Raw genomic sequence first — 26,195 nt, 5'->3', positions numbered from 1 at the left:
CTTTTTCTGATATACTTGGCCCCTTTTTATAGTATCTCCATGCTACTATTTAATCTTCTTCACTTAAAGATGTGGGACTAAGTTCGTCTTTTTGTATTTAGTATAACAAACCAACAATCATGAAAAATTAACAATGTTAGTTTAACTCTGAAGCAGGAAACATGCAATTCATTCAGTTTAAATCAAAACTAACATATCAGAATGCATTTGTTTTTGAATAAATAGTCGTGTCATTTTTTTTCTCGGTGATAATGTAAAAACTCAAACCGTAGTATTAGCACTATTCTTGTAGTTTCTTGTCCTACGCTTCTGCTACTCCCCATTATTTCTTGTACTTTAGTTATCACATTATTTGGCTATTGTTATTGTTCCTTGTTTTCTGAATGCTATGTAATGTTTTTAATGGTATGTCCTCTTTACTTCTGTATATATCTTTTTTTAAACTGCTTGATGTGTGGGATTACAGTGGGTTGCCGTTGTTGGTAAACTGTTTTCTCATGCATTACTCAAGCAAAGGGTCTTTCGGAAATAGCCTGTCTAACTGTACAAGGTAGGTATAAAATTTACCTACCTCTAATCTCCTCAAATTCCACCTATAAAATTACGCTGCGTATGTTTTTGTTGATGGTGACAAGGTAAACAACAGTTGCAGCCGTACAGGCACATCTTTTAGGATGCTGAATATTTCCATTGTCATTTTCAACTAGTCGTAAATCAGACTCTAAATGAACGAATACTGCGAGACGGGTGAAAATTTCTAGTATCTGCCTGCCTAAGGATGTCAGCAAGATTAATAATAATTGGAGTCTTCAAAGAGCCATTAAAGCATCCCAGCACCATTGGTGGGGGCTTAGAACATTCATGTATGGTTCCATTGACATTTTCATCTAGTCGTCGTGTTTCACATGTTGGGTTCAAAATCGAGAGGGCGTCATGCGAAAGTTTTTAATTGGCAAACCATAAGACGATAAATCAAACGAAAAAAAAAACACATAAAACTAAAAGGCATATTATTGATATGGTTTGGCCAAACGGCCTACATATTAAAAATAAAATTGAAAAACCTAAAATCTATTGGTCTCCTCCTAAACAAAAATTGTTTAAAGACTATATTGTGGATATTATTATGTTCTAATATGAGAAGGGGTTCCATTTGCAGAGTTTCAAAACCTTTTCTCCAAGAAAGAGGTTTGCCAAATATGGAAAAGTTTTATATTTTTTTAAGAAAAGTAAAAGTAATTATGGTATTACATTTATTTTCCTTCTAAGAAAAATAAAACTTAAATTTGGTAAGAAAATCAGGGCAAAAACCCGAACAAATCTCCCTTTTTGGCTTGATTTTCTAGCAAAATATTCATGATTCTCCTTCTTCTTGTGCATGATTTCTGTTCTTCACATATTCTTCATATGTTGTTGTTGTTTGACATGCTTTAAAAATTGAGCCTTTTGGGGTTAAAATATATTAGCCCTTTTCGGGTTAAAAAATATTGGAGCCCTTTTGCAGGGTTAAAAGTGAGTTTTATTTTTCAAATATGTGACAATAGGATTATTGAAATATGATTAACAATTGTCTCTGCATGTAGTTACATAAAATAGTCATTATCGCCAAACTGGTTGTATCTTGATTTGAAACCTTTTGAACCTATTTAATCTCGTTTCACCAAACTTTTGGACCTTTGAACCGTAAACTCTGATACCACTTGTTGGATTAAAAATCGAGAGGGCGTCAAGAGGAAGCTTTTAGTTTGCAAACCATAAGATGATAAATTAAACGACAAAAAAAACATAATAATAAAAGTCATATTATTGATATGGTTTGGCCAAACGGCCTACATATTAAAAATAAAATTGAAAAACCTAAAATCTATTGGGAGAAATCTCCCCCTAAATAAAAAAATTTTAAAATCTACATTGTGAATGCTATTGTGTTCTGATATGAGAAGGCGTTTTTCATTTATAGAGTTCCAAAACCTTTCCTCCAAGAAAGAGGTTTGTCAAATATGAAAAAGTTTTATATTTTTCTTTATTAAAAAAAGTAAAAGTAATTATGGTATTACTTTTATTTTACTTCAAGAAAAATAAAACTTAAATTTGATAAGAAAATCAGGGTAAAACCCTAACATTACATTTAAGTTCAACTCATGTCATCATTGTCCCACAGAGTGATGGTTAGACCAGCTATGCTGTATAGGGAGGAGTGTTGGCCAATCAAGAGATTTCACATACAAAATATGAAGGAGACAGAGATGAGAATGCTACGATGGATGTGTGGGTGTACTAGGTACGATAGGATTAGAAATGAAGTTATTCGATATAAAGTGGGAGTGGCTTTGGTGAAATCCAAAATGCGAAAAGCGAGGTTGAGATAGTTTGGACATGTGATGAGGAGGTTCAATGATACCCAAGTTCGAAGGTATGAGAGGTTGACTACGGATGAATTCAGTTAAGGTAGAGGTTAGTCGAAGAAATATTGAAGGAAGATGATTAGACATAACATGGAACAACTTCAGCTTACCAAAGACATGACCTAAGATAGAAAGGTGTGGAGGAGACGAACTACGGTAAAAGGATAGTAGAAAAGAGTGTGTCATTGCTAGTAGGTACGAGAATCATGTTTTATTATTTGTGCTAGTAGTTATAGTACTAATATGATTGTAGAGTGTGTTATCATTTTTCATATTACTTGGTGAGTCTTGTTTATATTATTATATTGGGTGGGCGTAATTCCTATTGTTTCGTGTTTCTTTACTACTTTTTTCTAGACTATTTTGTCTTGAGCTAAAGGTCTATCAAAAATAACCTCTCTATCTCAGCTCTGAGGCATTGGTATGAATTGATTACATTTATGTAACACCCCGCAAAAATCGTTCATGCGTTAGCTCGTCGTAATATGCTCTCAGAGTTAAATGACTAAAATTGTGTCAAAGAAACTAAGTCTCAATTATGACTTCAAAAGTGAGTAAAGTTTAAACCATATATGGTTTCCCTAATTTTGACTTTTTATCATGTGGGAAATTGAATGAGCTTTCCATCGATATAAAATTCGCCCAAATCCGATACCCGGGTAAGAAATTATGGCTAATTTAAGTTCTAGTCGTAAAACACTATTATTTTGGTGCATGACGCGTCGCGGAGGGGGCTTATTTAGGAATTGTCAAATTCTAGTAGCATAGCACGATTGTAGTGCTTCGCGCTGAAGTTTCAGGTCCCAACCAGTAGGACAACGCGATGGCTCTGCGTTGCAGTGACCTGAAGAATCCCAATCGTCAATTTCCAGTGAGCCACCGCGATTGTGACGCGTTGCGGTGGCGCATGAAATTGGGCTTCGAGTTATATTTTTATTTTGTCTCATTAAGGGTACATTAGGTATTTTTCACCCTTTTATCATCTTAAACACGGGATTTTAATCCCAAATTACTTCATTATTGGTATTTTCATCAAAAACCATCAAGAACACTCCTTAGGGTTTCAAACAAGAAAATCGAAATAACACAAGATTTAATCGTGGGTTTTCAAGATTGATTGAAGATTTGGGATCCCCAAATCGTAGGCTTGAAGAATCATCCATCAAATTTCTAAATTGAGGTACATGGGGTTTATCCCAAAAAAACTACATGGGCTTGTAAACACTAGAACATGATTTAAAGATTATCAAGCATGAATTTAGTAAGGGGTTTTTGAAATACATGATTTATTATGCATTACGAATGTTTAATTGTATTGCTGATTTAGTCTTTAGGCCTTTCCCCCTTAAATTGATTTACATGTATATGTATATGTATGAAAATTTAGATTTAAGATTGTTTGAGAGCACAACTTATGAAATCCCTCTCTTGTGATGACTTTAAGTTTATGATCTTAATATGAAGGATTTGAAATGCATGATTTATGGCTTGAAATTTGTATACTCAAATACCACAGTATTTTGAACATGATTTTGAAATTTAAGAGAGGGAGTTTCGTGTTGTTAATATATTTTGTTCAAAGAGAAAGATTTGCATGAGATTAAGAGATTTGACATGACCACCTTGCATCATTGAAAGATTGACAAAGAGAGTTGCATACATGTGTTTACATGAGTTTTAGATAAAGAGTTCTTTGACATGATTTATTGATATGGTGGTCCCGAATTTATGTTTTGAAAACAGAGATTGTAATATGTTAATAATGGCTCAGAGAGGTGACTTGCAAGTCAATGGTATGACGATACCATGAGTATGAATGCCATAATAGAGTATATTTTCAGAGTTTAATTTCAGAGAATGCATGTTTTAAAGAGTTAAAACTGGGCTTAAAGAGGGTTAGGTGGTTACCCGAAAAAGTTTTGAGTTCAAGTAACTCTTAGCCTAAAATCGTGATTTGCCGATCAGGGTATATTATTTTTAGCTGGCGACAGCCGTGTAGCGTAGCAGAGTCAAAGACTCCAACCCTTGTGGCACACTTGGGTTGGAGGCTTCCCCGTTGAGCCAATGGCAGATTCCATATAGCCCGTGGAATTTCAGAGTTATAGGGTATATCACCTAGCGCAGAAGTAAAACAAAGAATGTCTCAGAGATCAGATGATTTTCTTTCAGAGTCTTTAAGAAATGACCATGAGATTTCTTACTGTATGATATGTTTATGAACTATTTTAAATTTCTCTTATATATATTGAATTTAAATTATTATTTTGGATTTGCTCTACGTACCATTACATCTGTATTGACCCCCTACCTCCAAGGTTTGGAGGATCAATCTAAGGGTCTGGCTAATCAGTAGAGTATTCCAGAGAGAAGTTATCCGTTCAGTGGTGAGCCTTCTTTGTTTCAGAAGGCCTGTTATTTCATATTATGCTATTCCATTGGTTTGTTCTACTGGGGGCATTATCCCAGTTTTCATATAGTTGTCAGATTTTCATGTAGTAGAGATTTCGCAGACTGTTCTAGATGTTGTTTAGTTGATTTTGGATTTCATTCCTTATTGTTAAACTAAATCTAGAGTATGACCTTGTTTCCGTATCAGATTATATTCCACATCTTCTCTTATTATATGAATATTGTGCATGATTACCAGATAGAGTAGGACGCCCGATCCTTCATGGTTCGGGATGTCCATCACGTCCAAGCCCTAGTTTGATTCATGAAAAACTTGGTATCAGAGCACAGTTCATGATCCCAGGGTGTCTACAAAATTGCGTCGGATAGAATCTTATTTATGGGTGTGTAGTGCGCCACACTTATAAGTAGGAGGCTACTGAGCATTTAGGAATGCTTCTCTTCTTTGTGGTTTAGTTTTCGTGCTTTAGAGTCTGAGTTGTCCCCTAATCGATGATCTCTTGTGTTTCAGAAAAACAATCATGCCTCCTCGTCGTACTATCGATCAAAATGCACAGACAGATGAGGTCTATCTCACTCATGGGACGAGGACCCAAAACAAAGCTCAGACTCTGGAGATTGATGCTACTCTGGGAGTCCTACCTACTCAGACCAGCCCACTTAGGGCACCTAGAGCTCCCCGAACAAGGACTAACCGCACTAAGACTCGCGAGAGAGAGGTATCTAATGTAGAATTCAGACAGTCCATTCATATGCTTGCCTAGTTGGTAGCCATACAGACTCAATGTTTGAAAGATATTGGGTCTGCATCTATTACGTCTGAGGCTACAAGTGTGGGCCAGTTCATAAGGATGAACCCGCCCAAGTTTACTGGTACCAAGGTAAAAGAGGATTCATAGTATTTTGTGGATGAGATAGAGAAGATCTTTAAGGTGATGCATGTAGATAAGGTAGAAGGGGTTGAGTTAGCGGCTTACCAGCTTATGGATGTAGCGAACCAATGGTATAACGAGTGGAAAGATTCAAAGAGTGAGCATGCTGAGCCCACAGTTTGGGCCGAGTTCGTAGAAGCCTTTCTTGATCGATTCTTTTCTCCCCAGCTAAGGAAGGCCAAAGTCGAAGAGTTTATGAATCTAAAGCAGGATAAGATGTCCAGGAGTACACTCTTAGGTTCAACCAACTAGCCTGTTATGCTCCAGAGATGACTAGTAACGTGAGAGCCCGAATAAGGAAATTTGCATTTGGCCTTTCAGATGACTTAGTACTTGAATGTCAGGGAGCAATGTTGAATTGGGACATGGATTTTGCCAGACTATCAGTCCATATGGAGCAAGTTGAGGAAAATAAAAAGAAAATCACTGAATCTAGAGAAAAGGACAGACAAGCAAAGAGATCCAAAACAGCATACCAGAGCTACAGTCAGCAGCAGAGTGGGAATTGGGGTAACAAATTGCAGAAGACGAAAAAATAGGATAATGCGCAGTCTGCAGCTAGTGCCCCAGTGACTAGACCCCCAGCCAAATAGCGCACTTAGGATTTTTAGTATAGGTAGGGGCCGAGGATGCAGGGTTCAAAGTTTTAAAGAAGTATAGCTCAGACCTCTCACATACCCGCACTGTGAGAAATATAGGAGGAATCATCCAGGGAGATATCAGTTTGGCGCTATGGTGTGTTATTCGTACGGCCAGCCAGGCCATATCTAGAGAAAATGTCCGGCAGCAAAGGGTAATGTTGGTGGAGCCAAGTCACAGGCTAATTTCTCTGCACCACCACCGCCTCAGAAGGGTGCCACTTGAACCGGCAGAAATGGCCGCAATTGATTGTACGCCTTGACCAACCGCCAAAAGGCAGAGACCTCACCGGATGTAGTTAATGGTACGTTGAAAATCTTTTCCCATGATGTTTCTGTGTTACTTGATCCCGGGTCTACCCTATCTATGGCTGTTGGTTTTGGGTTTGAGCCTGATGTAATTACCAAACCTTTTTCTGTTTTCACTCTGGTGGGAGACTCTGTTATGGCTAGGAGGGTGTATAGAAATTGTGTGGTAACTGTTTATGGGCGGGATACTGCGGTAGACCTTGTAGAATTAGACATGGTTGATTTTGATACTATCTTAGGGATGTATTGGCTTCATTCGTGCTATGCCACGCTAAATTATAAAACCCAAAAGGTTACTTTCTCTTTCCTAAATGAACCAGCAATAGAATGGGAGGGACATTTTTTAGCACCTAGAGGGAAGTTCATTTCTTGTCTTAGAGCCCGTAAACTCATTTCTAAGGGTTGTTTGTATCATCTTATTCGGGTTAAAGATTCGAATACCAAAAGCCCTTTTCTTCAGTCCGTCCCTGTGGTAAATAAGTTCCCAGAAGTTTTTCCAGATGATCTCCCAGGAATACCACCTGATAAGGAGATAGATTTTGGTATAAATTTGTTGCCAGATACCGTCCCATCTCTATTCCTCCATATAGAATGGCTCTTGCAGAGTTGAAAGAGTTGAAAGAGCAGCTAGCAGATCTTTTAGATAATGGTTTTATCCGTCCTAGTGTTTCTCCCTAGGGTGCACCTGTACTCTTCGTGTGAACGAAAGATGGTTTTCTTCGTATGTGCATAGATTACCGCCAGTTGAATAAGGTCACAATTAAAAATAAATATCCTCATCCTAGGATGATGATCTTTCTTACCAGCTTCAGGTGCTAAATATTTTTCAAGGATAGACCTTCGTTCGGGATACCATCAGTTGAAGGTTAGAGAGTCAGATATTCCCATAATAGTTTTTCAAACCCGATACAGTCATTATGAATTCTTAGTAATGTCCTTTGGGTTGACTAACGCCCCTACGGCTTTCATGGACCTTATGAATAGGGTGTTCCATCAGTTTCTAGATCTGTTTGCTATAGTCTTCATTGATGATATTTTGATTTATTCTAAGGGTGAGGAGGACTATGCCAATCACCTTTGAATCATCATTCAGACTCTCAAAGATCATGAGTTGTATGCAAAATTTTTTAAGTGCGAATTTTGGCTTAATGCTATTGCTTTCTTGGGGCATATCGTGTCTAGTGATGGGATTAAGGTTGATCCCCAGAAGATTAAGGCAGTGAGAAAATGGCCTAGACCCACGACTCCAACCAATATTCGGAGCTTCTTGGGTTTGGCAGGGTATTACAGAAGATTTATAGAGAGTTTTTCTTCCATATCTGCACCGCTTACTAAGTTGACTCAAAAAAAGGTGAAGTTTGTATGGTCTAACTCCTGTGAGAATAGTTTTGAGAAGTTAAGAGATAAGTTGACAACTGCTCCTATTTTGACTCTTTCGAAAGGTACGAAAGGGTTTATTGTGTACTGTGATGCATCCCATGTGGGACTTGGGTGTATACTTATGCAGCATGGTAAAATGGTAGCTTATGCATCTAGGCAGTTAAAAGTGCATGAGCGAAATTACCCCACTCATGACTTGGATTTAGCGGCTATGGTAGTTGCGCTCAAAATCTGGCGGCATTATTTCTATAGGGTACATGTTGATATTACTAACTATAAGAGTTTTCAGTATGCTTTCTCGCAGAAAGAATTGAACCTCAAGCAACGGCGTTGGTTGAAACTTTTAAAGAATTATGACATGAACCTGCACTACCATCAGGGTAAGGAAAATGTCATAGCCGATGCCCACAGTAGGTTATCTATGGGCAGTCTTTCGTATGTTGAAAAGGGAAAGAGGGAGATGGTGAAGGATATTCACCAACTTGCAAATCTAAGAGTGCGACTCTTGGATTCCAAATATAGGAGAGTGGTTGTTCATCAGGTAGATAAATCTTCCCTTTGTGTTGAAGTTAAAGAGAAGTAGGTTGAAGATTCCATCTTGATGCAGATCAAGAAAGATATGGGTCAAAAGAAGGTGATGTCTTTTGAAATTGGTAGTGATGGAGTTTTGAGAGATCAGGGCATACTATGTATGCCAGATATAGATGGGTTATGAAAGAGGATCCTTGATGAAGCTCACACTTCGAGGTATGTTGTTCACCCAGGCTCTACTAAGATGTATCATGATCTGAAAGCTATCTACTGGTGGAATAATATGAAGCAAGATATGGCTAATTTTGTTGCCAAGTGTTTGAATTGTTAACAAGTGAAAGTAGATCATATGAGGCCAGGTGGTACTTCCCAGGAGATAGCCTTGCCTTTGTGGAAAAGGGAGATGATCAATATGAACTTCATTATGGGACTTCTGAGTTCCCGAAGCTAGTATGATTCAATTTGGGTGATTATTGATTGACTGACCAAGTCAGCCCACTTTCTGCTCGTCAGAACTAACTATTTGAAAGATGACTATGCCAAGTTGTACATTGACGAGATAGTTCATTTGCATGGAGCACCTGTATCCATCATATCTGACCGAGGAATGCAATTCTCTTCGCAGTTTTAAAGGTCTTTTTAGAGGGGTTTAGGTACCCAAGTAAACCTAAGTACTGTATTCCACCCTCAGACTGATAGGCAAGCTGAGCGCACCATTCAGACTCTTGAGGATATGTTAAGGGCCTGCATAATTAACTTCAAGAGGAGTTGGGTGGATCACTTGCCATTGATAGAGTTCGTATATAATAATAGTTACCATTCCAGTTTTAAGGTGGCTCCTTTTGAGGTATTGTATGAGAGAAGATGTAGGTCGCCAATAGGGTAGTATGAAGTAGGTGAGACTCAGTTGTTTGGGCCTGATCTTGTTCATCAGGCAATGGAGGACGTGAAAATTATTAGAGAACGACTTAAGACTGCCCATAGTCGACAGAAGCCCTACGCCGATGTTAGGAGAAGAGACTTAGAGTTTGAGGTTGGTGATTGGGTGTTTCTCAAAGTTTCTCCTATGAAGGAAGTCGACACTTCGAGGTATGTTGTTCAACTAGGCTCTACTAAGATGTATTATGATCTGAAAGCTATCTAGTGGTGGAATAATATGAAGCGAGATGTGGCTAATTTTGTTGCCAAGTGTTTGAATTGTCAACAAGTGAAAATAGAGCATATGAGGCCAGGTGGTACTTCCTAGGAGATAGCCTTGCCTTTGTGGAAATGGGAGATGATCAATATGGACTTCATCATGGGACTTCTGAGTTTCCAAAGCCAGTATGATTCAATTTGGGTGATTATTGATTGACTGACCAAGTCAGCCCACTTTCTGCCCGTCAGAACTAACTATTCAGAAGATGACTATGCCAAGTTGTACATTGACGAGATAGTCCATTTGCATGGAGCACCTGTATCCATCATATCTGACCGAGGTATGCAGTTCTCTTTGCAGTTTTAGAGGTCTTTTCAGAGGGGTTTAGGTACCCAAGTGAACCTAAGTACTGCATTCCACCCTCAAACTGATGGGCAAGCTAAGCACACCATTCAGACTCTTGAGGATATGTTAAGGGCCTGCATAATTAACTTCAAAAGGAGTTGGGATCACTTGCCATTGATAGAGTTCGCATATAATAACAGTTACCATGCCAATTTTAAGGTGGCTCCTTTTGACGCATTGTATGGGAGAAGATGTAGGTTGCCAATAGGGTAGTATAAAGTGGGTGAGACTCAGTTGTTTGGGCCTGATCTTTTTCATCAGGCAATGTAGGACGTGAAAATTATTAGAGAACAACTTAAGACAGCCCAGAGTCGACAGAAGCCTACGCCGATGTTAGGAGAAGAGACTTAGAGTTTGAGGTTGGTGATTGGGTGTTTCTTAAAGTTTCTCCTATAAAAGGAGTCATGCATTTTGGGAAGAGAGGTAAGCTGAGTCCTCGCTATATAGGGTCATACCAGATTTTGAGAAGGATAGGGCAAGTTGCTTATGAGTTAGAGCTGCCTTCAAGTTTAGGCTCTGTTCATCATGTATTCAACATATCCAGGCTGAAGAAATGTATTGGAGACCATTCCCTAGTGTTTCTTGTAGAGTAGATCAAGGTGATAGACTCATTAGCATATGAAGAGGAACCTATTGCAATCCTAGATCGCCAAGTTCGGAAGTTGATGAGCAAAAAGATAGTGTCGGTTAAGGTGCTGTGGAGAAATCAAAAAGTTAAGGAACCAACTTGGGAATCATAAAATGACATGAGAGATAGATGCCCAGAATTGTTTGATTTAGTGGATGACGAAGATGAAGGTACAATCCTTGTCTTATTCTTTTATGGCCTTAGTATACTTTAACTCGTACTTGTCTGTGATCCGCATCATCATTCGGGGATGAATAATCCCAAGGGGGTATAATGTAACACCTCGCAAAATCATCCATGCGTTAGCTCGTGGTAATATGCTCTTAGAGTTAAATGACTAGAATTGTGTCAAAGAAACTTAGTCTCAATTTTGACTTCCAAAGTGAGTAAAGTTTAAACCATATATAATTTTCCTAATTTTGACATTTTATTATGTGGGAAATTGAATGAGCTTTCCGTCGATATAAGATTCGCCCAAATTCGATACCCGGGCAAGAAGTTATGGCTAATTTAAGTTCTAGTCGTAAAACACTGTCATTTTGGTGCTTAGCGCGTCGCGGAGGGGGCTTATTTTGAAATTGTCAAATTCCAGTAGAAGTTTCAGGTCCCAACTAGTGGGACAACGTGATGGCTCCGTGTCACAGTGATCTTAAGAATTCCACTCGTCAATTTCCAGTGAGCCACCGCGATTGTGGCGCGTCACAGTGGCCCATGAAATCGGGCTCCCAATTATATTTTTATTCCGTCTCATTAAGGGTACATTAGGTATTTTTCACCCTCTTATCAGCTTAAACACGGAATTTTAATTTCAAATGACTTCATTATTGATATTTTCATCAAAATCATCAAGAACACTCCTTAGGGTTTCAACCAAGAAAACCCAAATAACTCAAGATTTAACCGTGAATTTTCAAGATTTATTGAAGATTTGGAATCCCCAAGTCATAGGCTTCAAGAATCATCCATCAAATTTCTAAATTGAGGTACGTGGAGTTTATCCCAAAAAAACTACATGGGCCTGTAAACACTAGAACGTGATTTAAAGATTATCAAACATGAATTTAGAAAGGGGTTTTTGAAATACATGATTTATTATGCATTACAAATGTTTAATTGTATTGCTGATTTGGTTTTTAGGCCTTTCCCCCTTAAATTGATTTACATGTATATGTATATGTATGAAAATTTAGATTTAAGATTGTTTGAGAGCACAATTTATGAAAAATCTCTCTCTTGTGATGACTTTAAGTTTATGATCTTAATGTGAAGGATTTGAAATGCATGATTTATGGCTTGAAATTTGTTTACTCAAATACCATAGTATTTTGAGCATGATTTAGAGATTTAAGAGAGGGAGTTTCTTGATGTAAATATATTTTGTTAAAAGAGAAAGATTTGCATGAGATTAAGAGATTTGACATGACCACCTTGCATCATTGAAAGTTTGACAAAGAGAGTTGCATACATGTGTTTACATGAGTTTTAGAGAAAGAGTTCTTTGATATGATTTATTTATATGGTGGTCCCAAACTTATGTTTTGAAAATAGAGATTGTAATATGCTAATAATGGCTCAGAGAGGTGACTTGCAAGTCAATGATATGACGATACCATAAGTATGTATGCCATAACAGAGTATATTTTTAGAGTTTGATTTCATAGAATGCATGTTTTAAAGAGTTAAAATTGGGCTTAAAGAGAGTTAGGTGGTTACCCAAAGAAGGTTTGAGTTCAAGTAACTCTTAGCCTAAAACTGTGATTTGCCAATCCAGGTATATTATTTTTACGCTGGTGACAGCCGTGTGGCGTAGCATAGTCAGAGTCTCCATCCCTTGCGGCACACTTGGGTTGGAGGCTTCCCCGCCGAGACAATGGCGGATTCCATATAGCCAGTGGAATTTCAGAGTTGTAAGGTATATAACCTAGCGCAGAAGTAAAACAAAGAATGTCTCAGGGTTCAGATGATTTTCTTTCAGAATCTTTAAGAAATGTCCATGAGACTTCTTACTTTATGATATGTTTATGAACTGTTTTAAATTGCTTTCATATATGTTGAATATAAATTATTATTTTGAATTTGCTCTGCATACCAGTACATCTGTATTGACCCTCTACCTCCCAGGTTCGGAGGCTCGGTCCAAGGGTCCGGCTAATCAGTAGAGTATTCCAGAGAGAAGTAATTCGTTCAGTGATGAGTCTTCTTTGTTCCAGAAGGCCTGTTATTTCAGATTATGTTATTTTGTTGGTTTGGTCTACTGGGGGCCTTGTCCCAGTTTTCAGATAGTTGTCATTTTTTCATATAGTAGAGATTTCGCAAACTGTTCCATATGTTGTTTAGTTTATTTCGGATTTCATTCCTTATTGTTAAACTAAATCCAGAGTATGACCACGTTTCTGTATCAGATTATATTCTGCATCTTCTCTTATTATATGAATATTGTGCATGATTACCAGATAGAGTAGGACACCCGGGCCTTCATAGTTCGGGATGTCCGTCACGGCCAGGCCCTAGTTCGGGTCGTGACAATTTCCCCTCCCCAGACCCGAGACACCACTTAGTAAAAATATACTGAATTTGTTATTTTTTTAAAAAAAATACACATAAAAAATCTCAAACTTTTACACATAATAGATGTATAAAGAATTATTTTTTATTTCAATTAGTAAGAGCACAAAAAAATCTCATCGACATTTCCCAACTTTATACAACCTCTATGATTCTTTTGTGTCCAAATTCCTTACTCACTTAAAGCAAATAAAAAAGGTTGCAATCTTTTGGTATCACGGGCAACAAGGAAATATTGACCGTTGAATTTTGGACGTGTCACTATTCCCCAATGACATGAATACAGCACACCACCCTTATCTTCCAACTGCAAATGGGCATATGCAAAGTTTCATTTTATCATAAAGTTCCATTTTATATGATGAAAAGTCTCATCAACCCAACATGCACGTGTTACTAGATAGTGAAAAATTATTCACTTATGTCAACTTGATAAATATTTTTTTATTTTATTAAAAAATTATAGAATTGTGATAAATGTAAATAATAATAGCATATTCACTATATTTTTCACGTAAAGTTTAGAGAAAATAAGGCAGAGGCGGATCTAGGATTTCAAATATGTGTGTTTTTAATAAAATAAATAAAGGTGAAAAAAATTAAATGAGAAAAAAAGGAAGCTCCGTAGGGATTTGTACTCACAATCAACAACATCTAAGGTGTGTTGCTCCTACTACTAAGTTATCCCATGGGTTTCCACCTGTTAATATTTAAACCTATTAAGGATTTTTCTAATGTAATTAGAAGTCTTACGATAGCGGGTGATGGTTCCCGAAAATCCCCACCTCCTACCATAGGTCCGCCCTTAGATAAGGTGTAAGTAAATTTTATCTCTATTTTTATGGATAGAAAAGTGATTTCAATAGACACTCAATTCAAAAACAGAATTTCTAAGCGGGATTTCAAGAAAAAACATAATAGTAAGATAATAATAATAATAAATAAAGCAAATAAAGTGATGGATAATAATGCATCCGAAAGAATAAGAAATCATTCATATTAATATACACTACTAAGACTAGTCTCATTCATCTCCAACATAAATTGCGATAATATTTAATTACCTACTAATTTTTTTCGTTAACTTTTTAACTTGTATATCTTTTTATTCATAGTCATATTATCAGTAAACTGAAGTGCTGATATCAATGTCAGGCTTACCACTTTGCTATATATCGAAGGAAAAGACCGAGAAGGCAAGAAGAGAGAGTTGGATCAAAATAGTGTCATATTAGAGTCAATTCTAATAAATGGATTTGTCAGATTTTTTATGATCAAAATGGTGAAAATGTATGGACATAGAGCACCTTCAGTGTGTAATTTTCACGTTAAAAAAATAGACGGACGTTAAATATATTTACACTGAAGGTGCTCTACTTTCACGAGTCTTCAATGAATCTTTTACATTTTAAGGAAAGGCTCATTGATGGTCATGAGCCTTCTATAAATTTTACATTTTTGAAGAAAGACTCATTTCCTTTAATGCACCTTCAACATAAATTTTATTATCTCGAAATCTGAAAAGACTGTCATCATCTGAATTGATGAGACAAGAAAAGACCATTTTTTCACACATTAAAGACTCATCTTTACAATGTACCTTCAGTCAAATTACAAAAATACCTTTGAAAGTTTTCTCCAAAAAATAATTCTTTATCTTCACTTCATTTCAACTTTATAAAATCTTTATCTTTACCCGAGGTCCCCCTTCTTTAGCTCAATAAAATATATTTACACTGGAGGTGTTCTACTCTCACGAGTGTTCAGTAAAATTTTTACATTTTAAAGAAAGGTTCATTAATCGTCATGAGTCTTCTGTAAAATTTACTGTTCAACAGGAAATTTACCGTCATACCTACTATTATGCGTAGGAATGACGGTTTACATTCTAGCCCGAAATGCGGGTTGTTACAGAGGGCTCATATTAGCTTCTATAAGATTCATCTTATTTTCACATTTGTTACAGAGGGCTCATGTTAGCTTCTATAAGAGTCAAATTCATGAACAGTAAATTTCACAGAAGGCTCATGACGATTAATGAATCTTTCTTTAAAATGTGAAAAATTTACTAAAGACTCGTGAGCGTAGAGCACCTTCAGTGTAAATATATTTTATTGAGATGAAGTAGGGGAATCTCGGGTAAAGATAAAGATTTTGTAAAGTTGAGATGAAGTGAAGATAAAGAATTATTTTTTGGAGAAAACTCTCAAAGGTTTTTTTATAATTTGACTGAAGATGCATTGTAAAGATGAATCTTTAGTGTGTGAAAAAATGGTCTTCTCTTGTCCCATCAATTCAGATGATGACAGTCTTTTCAGATTTCGAGATAATAAAATTTATATTGAAGGTGCATTGAAGAAAATAAATCTTTCTTCAAAAATGTAAAATTCACATAGCGCTCATGACCATCAATGAGTCTTTTCTTAAAATATAAAAGATTCACTGAAAACTCATGAAAGTAGAGTACCTTCAGTGTAAATATATTTAACGTCCATCTATTTTTTTAACATAAAAATTGCACACTAAAAATACTCTATGTCTATGCATTTTCACCATTTTTATCATAAAAAATCTAACAAACCCATTTATTGAAATTGACCCTAATTTGACACTATTTTGATCAACTCTCGCAAGAAGTAAGTATAAAGTAGTACTCCACTATCATCTTTAATTTATTAATTATAGTAGTTGCCATTATCTTCTTTAATTTATTATCGTAGTTGTTATATTTATACTTCCACCAACTTTAAGGAGAGCCATTATTGGCAAAGTACCTTTTAATTAATGCATAATATATTAGCAGCCATTGAAATTTGGTGTTAATCGATAAATAAAAATGTCAATCTTAAGTATGTATATCTAGATGCGTTAACTTATTTCTAATATGTTCGTTGAATATTTCAATTTATAAACTAATCATCTAGTCATTTCTAAAATTATGTACCACATCCGCATAAGATATTCACGAGCCATAATGAAGAAGAGTTGAAGTGTTAAGTTGTAAGTTGAGATCAAGTTAAGATATCTGCATTCTTAGTTAGAAGCTAAGTTTACATGTTTGTTTATGCACTATGCCTTCAATTAATTAGCCTAATACCAATACTATTTTCCAAAAAATTTAGTATATATTTTGTTAAAATAAGCAAAATTTGGAGGCAATAAATTTAATGCAATCTTAGCATGTTCTGGTGTCTTATTTGACAAAATTTCTAGATCTAAAGTCCTCTATTCCCACGGGTTTTCTGTTTCTCTTTTTTCTTCATTTTTTTTTCCCTTCGACCACTTCTTCTGCCTATTTTCTTCTCCTTACATTTTACCTATTTACTCTCTATATGTTATGACCAAAAAATAACTAGTTTTGCTAATTGTGGAACTCCAAAATTTTATGCTTCTTCAAAGTCCTGCTTCTTTTCTATGTTCACCTCCAAAATTAACAACATGGGGTGATCATAAACATGCAAACTATGTTTGTAAACTTGTTGTTTTTAGCCCTGGATTCCCAAGAGAGACACTTAGGTCCCAATACTTTGACAAAAAATTCTCTGAAGGTCATGGTAGCATACAAAGATGTTGTAGTTCAAGATTATGTGCAAATTTTGGAGAAGAACATTTTTATGGAAATGGGGTGGAAAAAAGATTTTGGAAAAATGAATTTTCAAGAAAGGATTCATCTTTTCCATCAAAATTTGTTCTTTTTAGTCCTGTAAAATCAAGAAAGTCACTTAGGTCCCAATACTTTGACAAAAGTTTCCTTAAAGGTCATAGCAGTATACAACCATGTTGTTGTAGCTCAAGATTATCTGCTGATTTTGGAGAAGAACAATTTTATGGAGAAGAGGCTGAAGAAAGATTTAGGGAAAATGACGGATGTTGTGCAATTTTTGAGAGTGGAAATTCAAGAGAAGATTCATTTTTTCCAACAAAATTTGAGTCCCTTGAGCCAAGAATGCTTGGTATTAAGCCAGAACCTCCACATTGGCCAGAAAGGGAGGCAATTTTATGGACAAATGTTGAACAAAAAGCTAAGAGTTTTGGACTTCCCTTGTCACTTAGAATGCTAAAAAAGAAACTTCAATGGGAGTCTATTAGTTTTAGTGACTTAAAAGAAACTAATTCTTGCACCTCAAAGGCCTTTAACTCTTTGGTGTTTATCATTGTGGAGTTGCAAACTTATGCATTGCATATGAGGGAATCAATATGCAATGAAGATTTAGAGATGATTATTAATAAAGTGAAAGGTGAAATGTATGCATCATTTGTATGGCTTTTTCGAAAAGTATTTTCGCGAACACCAACATTAATGATGTATGTAATCATCCTCTTGGCTAACTATAGTGTATACTCTACATCTCACAATGTTGCTATGGCATGTGATCATGAAACTACTACTACAATAGAACCTATATTGATAGATGGTGGAAGACATAATCTATCAGATTTGTCTGATCAAGTATTGAGAAATGATGAAGAAATGGAATTGTGGGATTCAGTAGAAAATGAAGCTTTAAATATGAGGGGTGTTAGGGATATTGGGCTTGATCTTGAAGTGATGTTAACATTGGTTTCACCATTGTCAGTGAAAATTGAGCCAGATAACAATGTTGACCATGACAAGACTGAACTTGTTTATCAGATTGCTCTAGCTCATGAACCTTATAACACTCTTTGGCTGTGCAATTATGCACAGTTTCTGAAAATTATCGGTCAAGATTATTATAGGTAATTTCTTCAACTTCCCTTGTCTTACATAATACATCATGCTTTATATCATGCCCTGCAGATTTTGTTGTCCCGTTTCATTTGAGATTATGCTTCTTGTAAGTTAAATCAATTGTAGAGGAGGTCAGGAGGATATATTAGTCTCGAAAGTGGACGAGCATTCATTCGGGTGCTTTGTGTGTTATGTCCTCTTTGATATGTGCAAAGAGCAAATTTTGTTCATTGCTAACATTTTGAAGATTTCATCACATACAAAAACCGAACCACTAATTGAGTTAAAGAAAATAGAATGGAGAATCAGTTCCTCTAAATTGTCAAAACCTTACTGTTTGATCTTTGCAATCTATCCGAAAGAGTATGCCGAATGTAGGTAGTAATATTTTGCCTGTTCTAGCCTGCCCAACTACAGTATTGTTTTTTTGAAAGTGCTACGAAACAACGAGATATAGTGTTGAAAAGAGAAGTAACTCAGATTCACAGCTAAGAACTGGTATTGTTAGAGACATCAGGAGCGGAGCAAGGGGGCGCAAGGGGCTTCATCTGGACCCCGACCCCCCTTCACTGATAAATTATACCGAATATACAAAAGATTAAAATTATTTTTTATGTTTATATGATAGATGTTGAATCCCCTTCGCTTCTTCTTGTATTTGTTCTTTTATATTTTGAATCTCTTTCGTGAAAATTTTCATTCCATCACTGTTCACATGACCTGAAATCTGCTTTACATGTTCCTTTTTTTGTTTGTAGTTTTCGGCCAACAAAGTGAAATGGACATGAATAGAGTGTAACAGTTACATAATTAGTTTAGGATCGGAGAGTAGTTTGTTTGCTATGATTTCTAACGATGAGACGTTTGTTGTAACAGGGTGGAGGAATGCTTCAAGCGGGCAGAACAAGTGGAACCACTGGATGCAGAGGTTCTATGTCAGTACGCGAACTTCTTGTGGACTGTTAGGAAGGACTTATGGGGAGCAGAAGAAAGATACCAACAGGCATTGGAAGCCGAACCTAGGAACCCTTATTATACATCTACATATGCCAATTTCTTGTGGAACACTGGTGGTGAAGAGACCTGTTTACTTCCAAAGTAGTACTTCTTCTGTCGACAACAAAAAGAGTGAAGAAGTTTAGTCATATACGAAAAAGATTGTTCAAGAAATGCATCAAATAAGTAGAAAATGGTGAGATTTCCATATGCTTCTGTGGTGACTTTGGTTAATGTTAACCGCCTTTTCGGCTCTCTTGGTGGCTCGAATCCACAATCATAAGATCGAGGTGGAGGGTGTTTACTACCTGCGCAACCTTTCTTGCCGAGAAGAAGTTGGTCAAGACAGTAGCGTAGATAAATTTTTGTCCTGTTAATCACATTCAAATAAATAACATGTTTTCTGTAGTAAAATGGCTATATCACTTGTTCTTGATTTTCTTTTTCTAGATTGAATAGAGTAATTTGCCTGGAGCTGTTCACCAATTCAGGGAAATGGCAGAAGGCAAAAGTTCAAGTTAGATGGGAAGATCATAATGTTGTATCAATTTGGTGAGTCTATAACAAGAATAGTGTATTTAAAAAAAAAAAATTGTAACTGTTACCAATTTTGTGACGTCTACAATAGCAGTAGTCTAAGACTTTCACTTTAGATACTTTAGATGCAACATTCGCATAAGATTTTTTAAAAATATACTATTTTTAAATAATCCGACACAATGGTGGAGCCACAGCCGACGAAGGGTGGTCAGACGAACACTCTTCGTCAGAAAATTTTTTCGAGTATATAGATTAAATATAGATATTTATGGTTATATATATGTTATTGCACACCCTTAACAAGCTAGAAAAACATAGTCTAGTGGTCAAGAGTGTGCATTTTTGCATCAACAACCTGGGTTCGAACTTTGGCAGGTGCAGCAGTGTTTTATTTTTTTTTTTTTTAAACAGTTCTTTGCCCAAGGAAAAATATGAACACCCTTAACCAAAAGTTTGGGTCCGCCACTAATTCCAACAGACACCTATTGACTTTTTTAAAGAGTTCGAACCACACTAGTAGTGTATTTTCATCTTCTTACAAACTTTTGAGGCTGTTGCTAGTATATTTGGGTTTTTCTGAATGAGTTTGGTAATTTTGTCCTGAGGCTTAGAGCAGGAGTCTTGTAATATCATTATAGATTTTGTTAGGATTTTTGGATTTTCTTACCAAATTGAGTTATATTTTTTAAAAAGGAAAATAAAAATAATATCATAATTACTTTTACTTTTCCTAAAAGGAAAAATATAAAAATTTTTCATATTTGGCTAACCTATTTCTTGAAGGAATGGTTTTGGATCTCTAGAAACCTCCCTTCTTATACCATAACACAATAACATTCACAATGTAGTCGTTCAAGAGTCTTAAAGGAAGATTTCTCCCAATAGTTTTTATGTTTTTTCAATATTAGTTTTTATATGTAGGTCGTTTGGCCAAACCATATTAATAGTATGTTTTTATTATAATTTTTTGTCATCTGATTTATCATCTCCATGGTTTACAAACTTTAAGCTTCTGCATGATGCCCTCTCAATTTCGAAACCAACAATTGGTATCAGAGCATACGGTTCAAAGATCCAGTGGTTTGGTAAAAAGATAGGTTGAAGACAAGTTCAAGACAGTTCTAATCAATTTGGAACCATTTTGACGATAATAAAGATATATGTTCAATATACTACATGTGGATAAAAAGTTTCAAACAAATTTTCAACTATCCTGTTACTAATCTATCTTTAAAACCAAAATCAATTTTCAATCCATATTTATGGGCTCCAACTTTCAACCCTTGCTGATTTTTATGTTTGTACTCCTTTCAACTCATGCATTTACTTTTAACGCATGAACTCCACTCTTAACTTGTGTTCGCTTTCAATGCACAAGGCTACACTTTCAACCCTGTTTACTTATAACATAGGGCTCCAATAATATAAACCCATGCTTTTATTTTTTAACGCATAAGGCTTCAATTTTTAACCCATATCAACTTTTAATCATGGTAAGCAGTAGTGAATATGAAGATCGTTGATATATGAAGATTGTGTGAAGAAGGAAGATCAAGTCAAGAAAATCAGGCCAAAAGAGGAGATTTGTTAGGATTTTTTCCCTGATTTTCTTACCAAAATTGATTTATACTTTTCTTAAAAGAAAAATAAAAATAATACCATAATTACTTTTACTTTTCCTAAAAGAAAAAATATAGAACTTTCATATTTGGCTAACCTCTTTCTTGGAGGAATGGTTTTGGACCTCTTGTAACATCTCACACTCAGTAACTTGTGAAGTACCTTCGAGGAAAAATTCGTGTTTTCCTTTTTACCTATACCCCAAGTGACTAAATTCCTTTTTATTCATCAGTATTCAAACACTTGTTTTTCCTCTGGCAGACCTTATTTCAGCAAATAAAAGTTCTTTATTTTTCCATCAGTTACAATCTCTCTGTTTGCCTCACTTACTCACATTAAAAACTCCATCAATTACAATCTCTCTGTCTTTCTCAATTACACACAATAAAAAAACTGCAATTTCTCCAACAGTTATACAAACTATTTCATCATCCAGAAATCCAGCTTTCCTCTCAAATTCAATCATAAAAAAAAAAATTCAAGAGAATTGGCTCAAGAATCAATCTTAGTTTCGTCCCTTCCGGTAACTAACTTCTCTAACGTTTTGAGGTATGTAAGATTATTTCTTTTATGTTTTCTCTTGGTTTTATTTCTCCTCAAATTATGATTAATTTCAAAATAATGATAGTGGGAGGAGTTATAAAAATCTTAGTCCATTAATCGAGTCCTGGAAAGTTATTATTTAAAAAAAAAAAATCTTGGTCCATTAATCTTTTCTATGGATACTCGATATTATGTGAATTATATTTATTCTACAAGTTGCTGCAAGAGTTACAAATCCATAGCCAATTAACACTCCTGTCTCTCTCGAAACAGAAACAAGTAAAGCTAAACCATACTACTAGCCTTTGAATCAATCCTCATAATCTAGACTAGCATAGCACACTGTAACTAGTTTTGTACCCTATAATTTGATCTCACACAGCACGTATAGGCATTTTCTTTGGCTAATTAAAAATTTCCAGTCTCTAGCTATCCTTTCGAAGAACATATGATTTCTTTCGATCAATATGGCATTCACATACTCTGCATAAACTGTTCTAAATATTTGGGCTTGTTGTGTTCTACCTTTGGCATTTTGGGTTATCCATTTCACATATTTGTTTTCAGGTAGTAGTTGTAGATATTTTGTTCCATAAAAGTAAACTGTCATTCACTGTTCTTGCAAAGTTAAAACGATAAATAGATGGTATCTCGATTCTGGATGGCTATGACACATGCAACGCCCTCCAAATTAACATTTGTTCCCCATTTGGCTAGCCTGTTGCTTTTCTTTTAACTAAATACTGTGAATTTTTAATTATGTTTCTAAGAAGACGTCATACTGGAAACTCCTATTGTTTTCATATGAACCGTGATCCATGAAGCTCAACCAAATTTCCTCAATTTCCTCTTTAGTTCCATTAAGTGTTATGAAAGTTATGACTTGGAATATTGTAATAATGATGTTGCAAGACGTTTCTTTCAATGACTAACCAAAACAATACTGAGTGTTAGTTCATGATGTATGAAACCAAAGTTGCTGAATTCCAATGTGATCCCACAAAAAGGCTAAAATATTAACATGAGCCTAGTAAAGCTAGCACGTTGGTCACAAATCAGCGAAGATAACAATGCTATGATGACTTGAATTTTCCATGATCTCCATAATATCATAAAATACCTCTCTTATGAACCACAACACAAAATAACACGATTCATATGACTTCTAGCTCTACGAATTAATTTATAAATGTCTTTATTACCTTAAGATATGATCTCCAAACTCATAAGTTTTGCTAAATACAACATGTACATTTCAACGGCTCCTGATAAAGTTATGAAAATCCTTCACTGATGAATTAATTTCACTCAATGAATTATGATTCTACCTCTCATGAGTCCTAATGATGATAATACTTGATTATGAGTTTATGGTGGCTTAATCTCAAATATGAACCCAAGTTGTTTAATTCTCAGGCATGAGCACTAAAGTGGCTAAACCATGAATATGATCCTAATATGGCTAATCTATGAACATGAATCAGTAAGATAACATTATGAGCATAAGGGAGTTGGTTAGCTGATCGTGAAGGCATAGGTCTAAATGACAAATGCCTGAAACTATGTTTGTCGACATAGGATAGAGATCATTTCGCAAGCGGATGACTCTTTTTTTTATGTGTCCCAAAAAGGGACTAACCATGGATACTTGCTAGCAAATTATGTCATGTCACGTCCTATGCCCAGCAAGGTATAGGACGGCTTAGCTGATCGGGCCGAGATCAGACTCCATGTGCTCACATGGTGGTTTATGATGGTTCACTACTTTCTCCCACAAATAATCAAAGCAATTAAATCTACCTTATTTGGTCAATTATAAATTTAGTTTATATTTTTGTTCCTTTCCAATTGTCCTCTTTTACGTTTGAATTTTATTGTCATTTCTAATATCTTGATGTACTACCCTCCTGAAATGGTTTTGCATACCAATACATTCCACTTATTGACCGTCTTTGGCGCTATATCATTTCATGATGTAGGTTCTGGCTCTCATGTTTGCGGTCAGGCACCTCATTAGGATCCCTATCTTCTGCTATTGGTGAGCATCTTTCCTATCAGAAGGTTGGACGAGATATGATGACTTCATTATATTTTCTTTTCTTTTAGTATTGATACTTATTAGAGGCTTCATAGACTGATTTAGTTGCCAGACAGATCTTGTAATTTTTAGTATTATCTGTCATGACTATTGTATCTTCAGACGTTAAGTGATATTAATGAACATTGATGAAAAACTTTATCGTTTAAGAAATCTTATTCTATTCTATTTCCTCTTTATTCATTAAGTTATTTGTATGCTCATGTGATACGGCAAAACGTTCACTCGTATTAGAAATAGTATTGAGTGCGTGCCACGTCTAGGGCCTCAGCTCGGGGCGTGACACCTCTGTTATAGAAAACCTTCCTTTTCATACCATAAGTCATTCAAGAGTCTTGTTTAAGGGAAGATTTCAACCAATAGTTTTTATGTTTTTTTCAATATTAGTTTTTTCTATGTAGGTCGTTTGGCCAAAACATATTAATAATATATTTTTATTATAGTTTTTTGTGTCGTCTGATTTATCATCTCCATGGTTTGCAAATTTTAAGCTTCCGCATGACGCCCTCTCAATTTCGAACCCAACACATTTTGGGTGTGTTGGTGGGAAGTAAAATGCTTTTTGGGGAAAAATATTTCTCGATAAATAAGTGAATTGCTTATTTATTTTTGTCATACATTTAAATGATGTCATATTTTAATTGAACACTAAACACAAGATAAAGTGTTCCAACTAGATTCTTCCCACTAAAATCTTAGAAAAACTTTTTGGTGGATTTGTGTTGATGTGTGCATGAAAAATAAATAGATATCAAGGGAAAAGGTGCATGTTAAAAAACATCTTTTTTATTTTGAATAGTTATGACCTTTTTGTTGGATTGTGACTCCTCAAAATAAATAGATATCAAGGAAAAATGTATGTTTGTTCTCAAATAACGCATCTTTTCAGAACAGGTATGTTTGCATCTATTAGTGTATAAATATTTAGAGACTTAGCCTCATTTCAACTACTGAAAAATAAAATACTCCTTACAAAATAGACTAATGCATCTAGTATCCCTGAAGTATGACCAAATTTGCTACGACATACTCCAACTTTACAAGGATCCTATTACCCATTTGAACGCAATTTTAGTGTATTTTTATCACCCTTTTAAGCTGATGTGAGACTTTTTTAGCTGTCATGTCAGCACAAAAGAGTAACAAAAATATGCTAAAATTAAGTTCGAGTGGGGGAAGGGGGAGGGGGATAGGACCCATATGTAGTTGGAGTGTGTCGTAGCAACTTTGATCATAGTTCGAGAGGGTACTAAATGCTTATCTCTACAAAATAAAAGTAGACTGATATTTTCTTTCTTCTTCTGTTCATTTTTTCTAAAAAGAAATAACAGTATGTGTGATTTACTCCGTTTGTTGAGTCCATTGAAGTTCTTCAATTTCTATTGTCAGTATTATAGAATAGTGTTCTATTCTATACTATGAGGAATTAATCCAAAGCTTGAACAAGTGTGAGAGAATTAAATTCTTTAAGAAAACATCGTTTTCTATGAGCTTAAGACTTAATTTTTCTATCAGTTTTCTGGTTCTATTCTCGCAGAAATGACACTTTTGTGTGTGTCCTCAAATGCCACACTTAAAACATGTCACCTTGTTAAAATTAGTTATACACGTTAGCTTCAAAAGTAGTAAAACCTCATACATATTTCTATTGATCTTGATATTATATAAGTAAAGAAGTTAACATATTTTATATGATTACGTAATACAGCCATCAAGATCAGGGGCAAAAGTTGATTCAAAATTTAAAGTAAAACTATCTAATAAGAATATTTTATCAGATATTAATGTTAGAGCTTAGTTGGAATATATCATAATATGATTACATAAATAAAATTTACTATTCCCTTCGTTCATTTGTAATAGTTTGTCACGATCAGAATCGAGGCTCTGGCCGTGATGGGCATCGGGAACCATGAAGGTCTGAGAGACCCTTTAGCATTTAACCATAAGCATAACTCATGATATAAATGTGTAGAAGATAAATTAGAAAATTCAAGAAAAATTTATAATACAAACTATGTCAACAAAATATGACAATACAATACTCAACTTCCGTCTACGAAGCATCTACTGACCACTAACTGTCTAGGTCAGGACAAGGACCCCGGCTGAACTATAAACTGAAAGACTCAACATATAAGTAAATTCCTTCCGAAAGATGGATGGCTCACCAATTCTGTCATATCCCAAGTGTTCTACTGATGTGATGGACCATGGGACTATACCGCAGAACTTGAAATATAAGGGGAGCAATACTCAAAATTAATGTAAGTAGAACAATCCAAAAATAACATATTTTTATACAACATAAGTGGGAGCATTTCATAAAAAAATTTAGCATAAGGTA

The 26,195-nt window shown here is 35.4% G+C and overlaps 1 protein-coding gene across 1 annotated transcript; it reads left to right on the top strand.

The window, feature by feature from the left end:
• Nucleotides 1-16,154: 16,154 nt before the first annotated feature.
• Nucleotides 16,155-19,663, top strand: LOC107871080. Its single transcript, XM_016717875.2, has 2 exons — nt 16,155-18,059; nt 18,928-19,663. Exons 1-2 carry the CDS (start codon nt 16,726-16,728, stop codon nt 19,151-19,153), a joined length of 1,560 nt encoding a protein of 519 aa, XP_016573361.1. The 5' UTR covers nt 16,155-16,725; the 3' UTR covers nt 19,154-19,663.
• Nucleotides 19,664-26,195: the final 6,532 nt, after the last annotated feature.

Source organism: Capsicum annuum, chromosome 5 (assembly GCF_002878395.1).
Source record: "Capsicum annuum cultivar UCD-10X-F1 chromosome 5, UCD10Xv1.1, whole genome shotgun sequence".
Classification (NCBI taxonomy): domain Eukaryota; kingdom Viridiplantae; phylum Streptophyta; class Magnoliopsida; order Solanales; family Solanaceae; genus Capsicum; species Capsicum annuum.
The sequence above is the reverse complement of the archived record's forward strand: the minus strand, read 5'-3'. Positions and strand labels throughout refer to the sequence as shown.

Bases quoted from the DNA above. Each gene is read 5' to 3' on its own strand.
- LOC107871080 (XM_016717875.2), top strand. From the start codon at position 16,726: ATGCTTCTTCAAAGTCCTGCTTCTTTTCTATGTTCACCTCCAAAATTA. The intron at 18,060-18,927 runs GTAATTTCTTCA...TTGTTGTAACAG, and splicing joins ATCGGTCAAGATTATTATAG to GGTGGAGGAATGCTTCAAGC.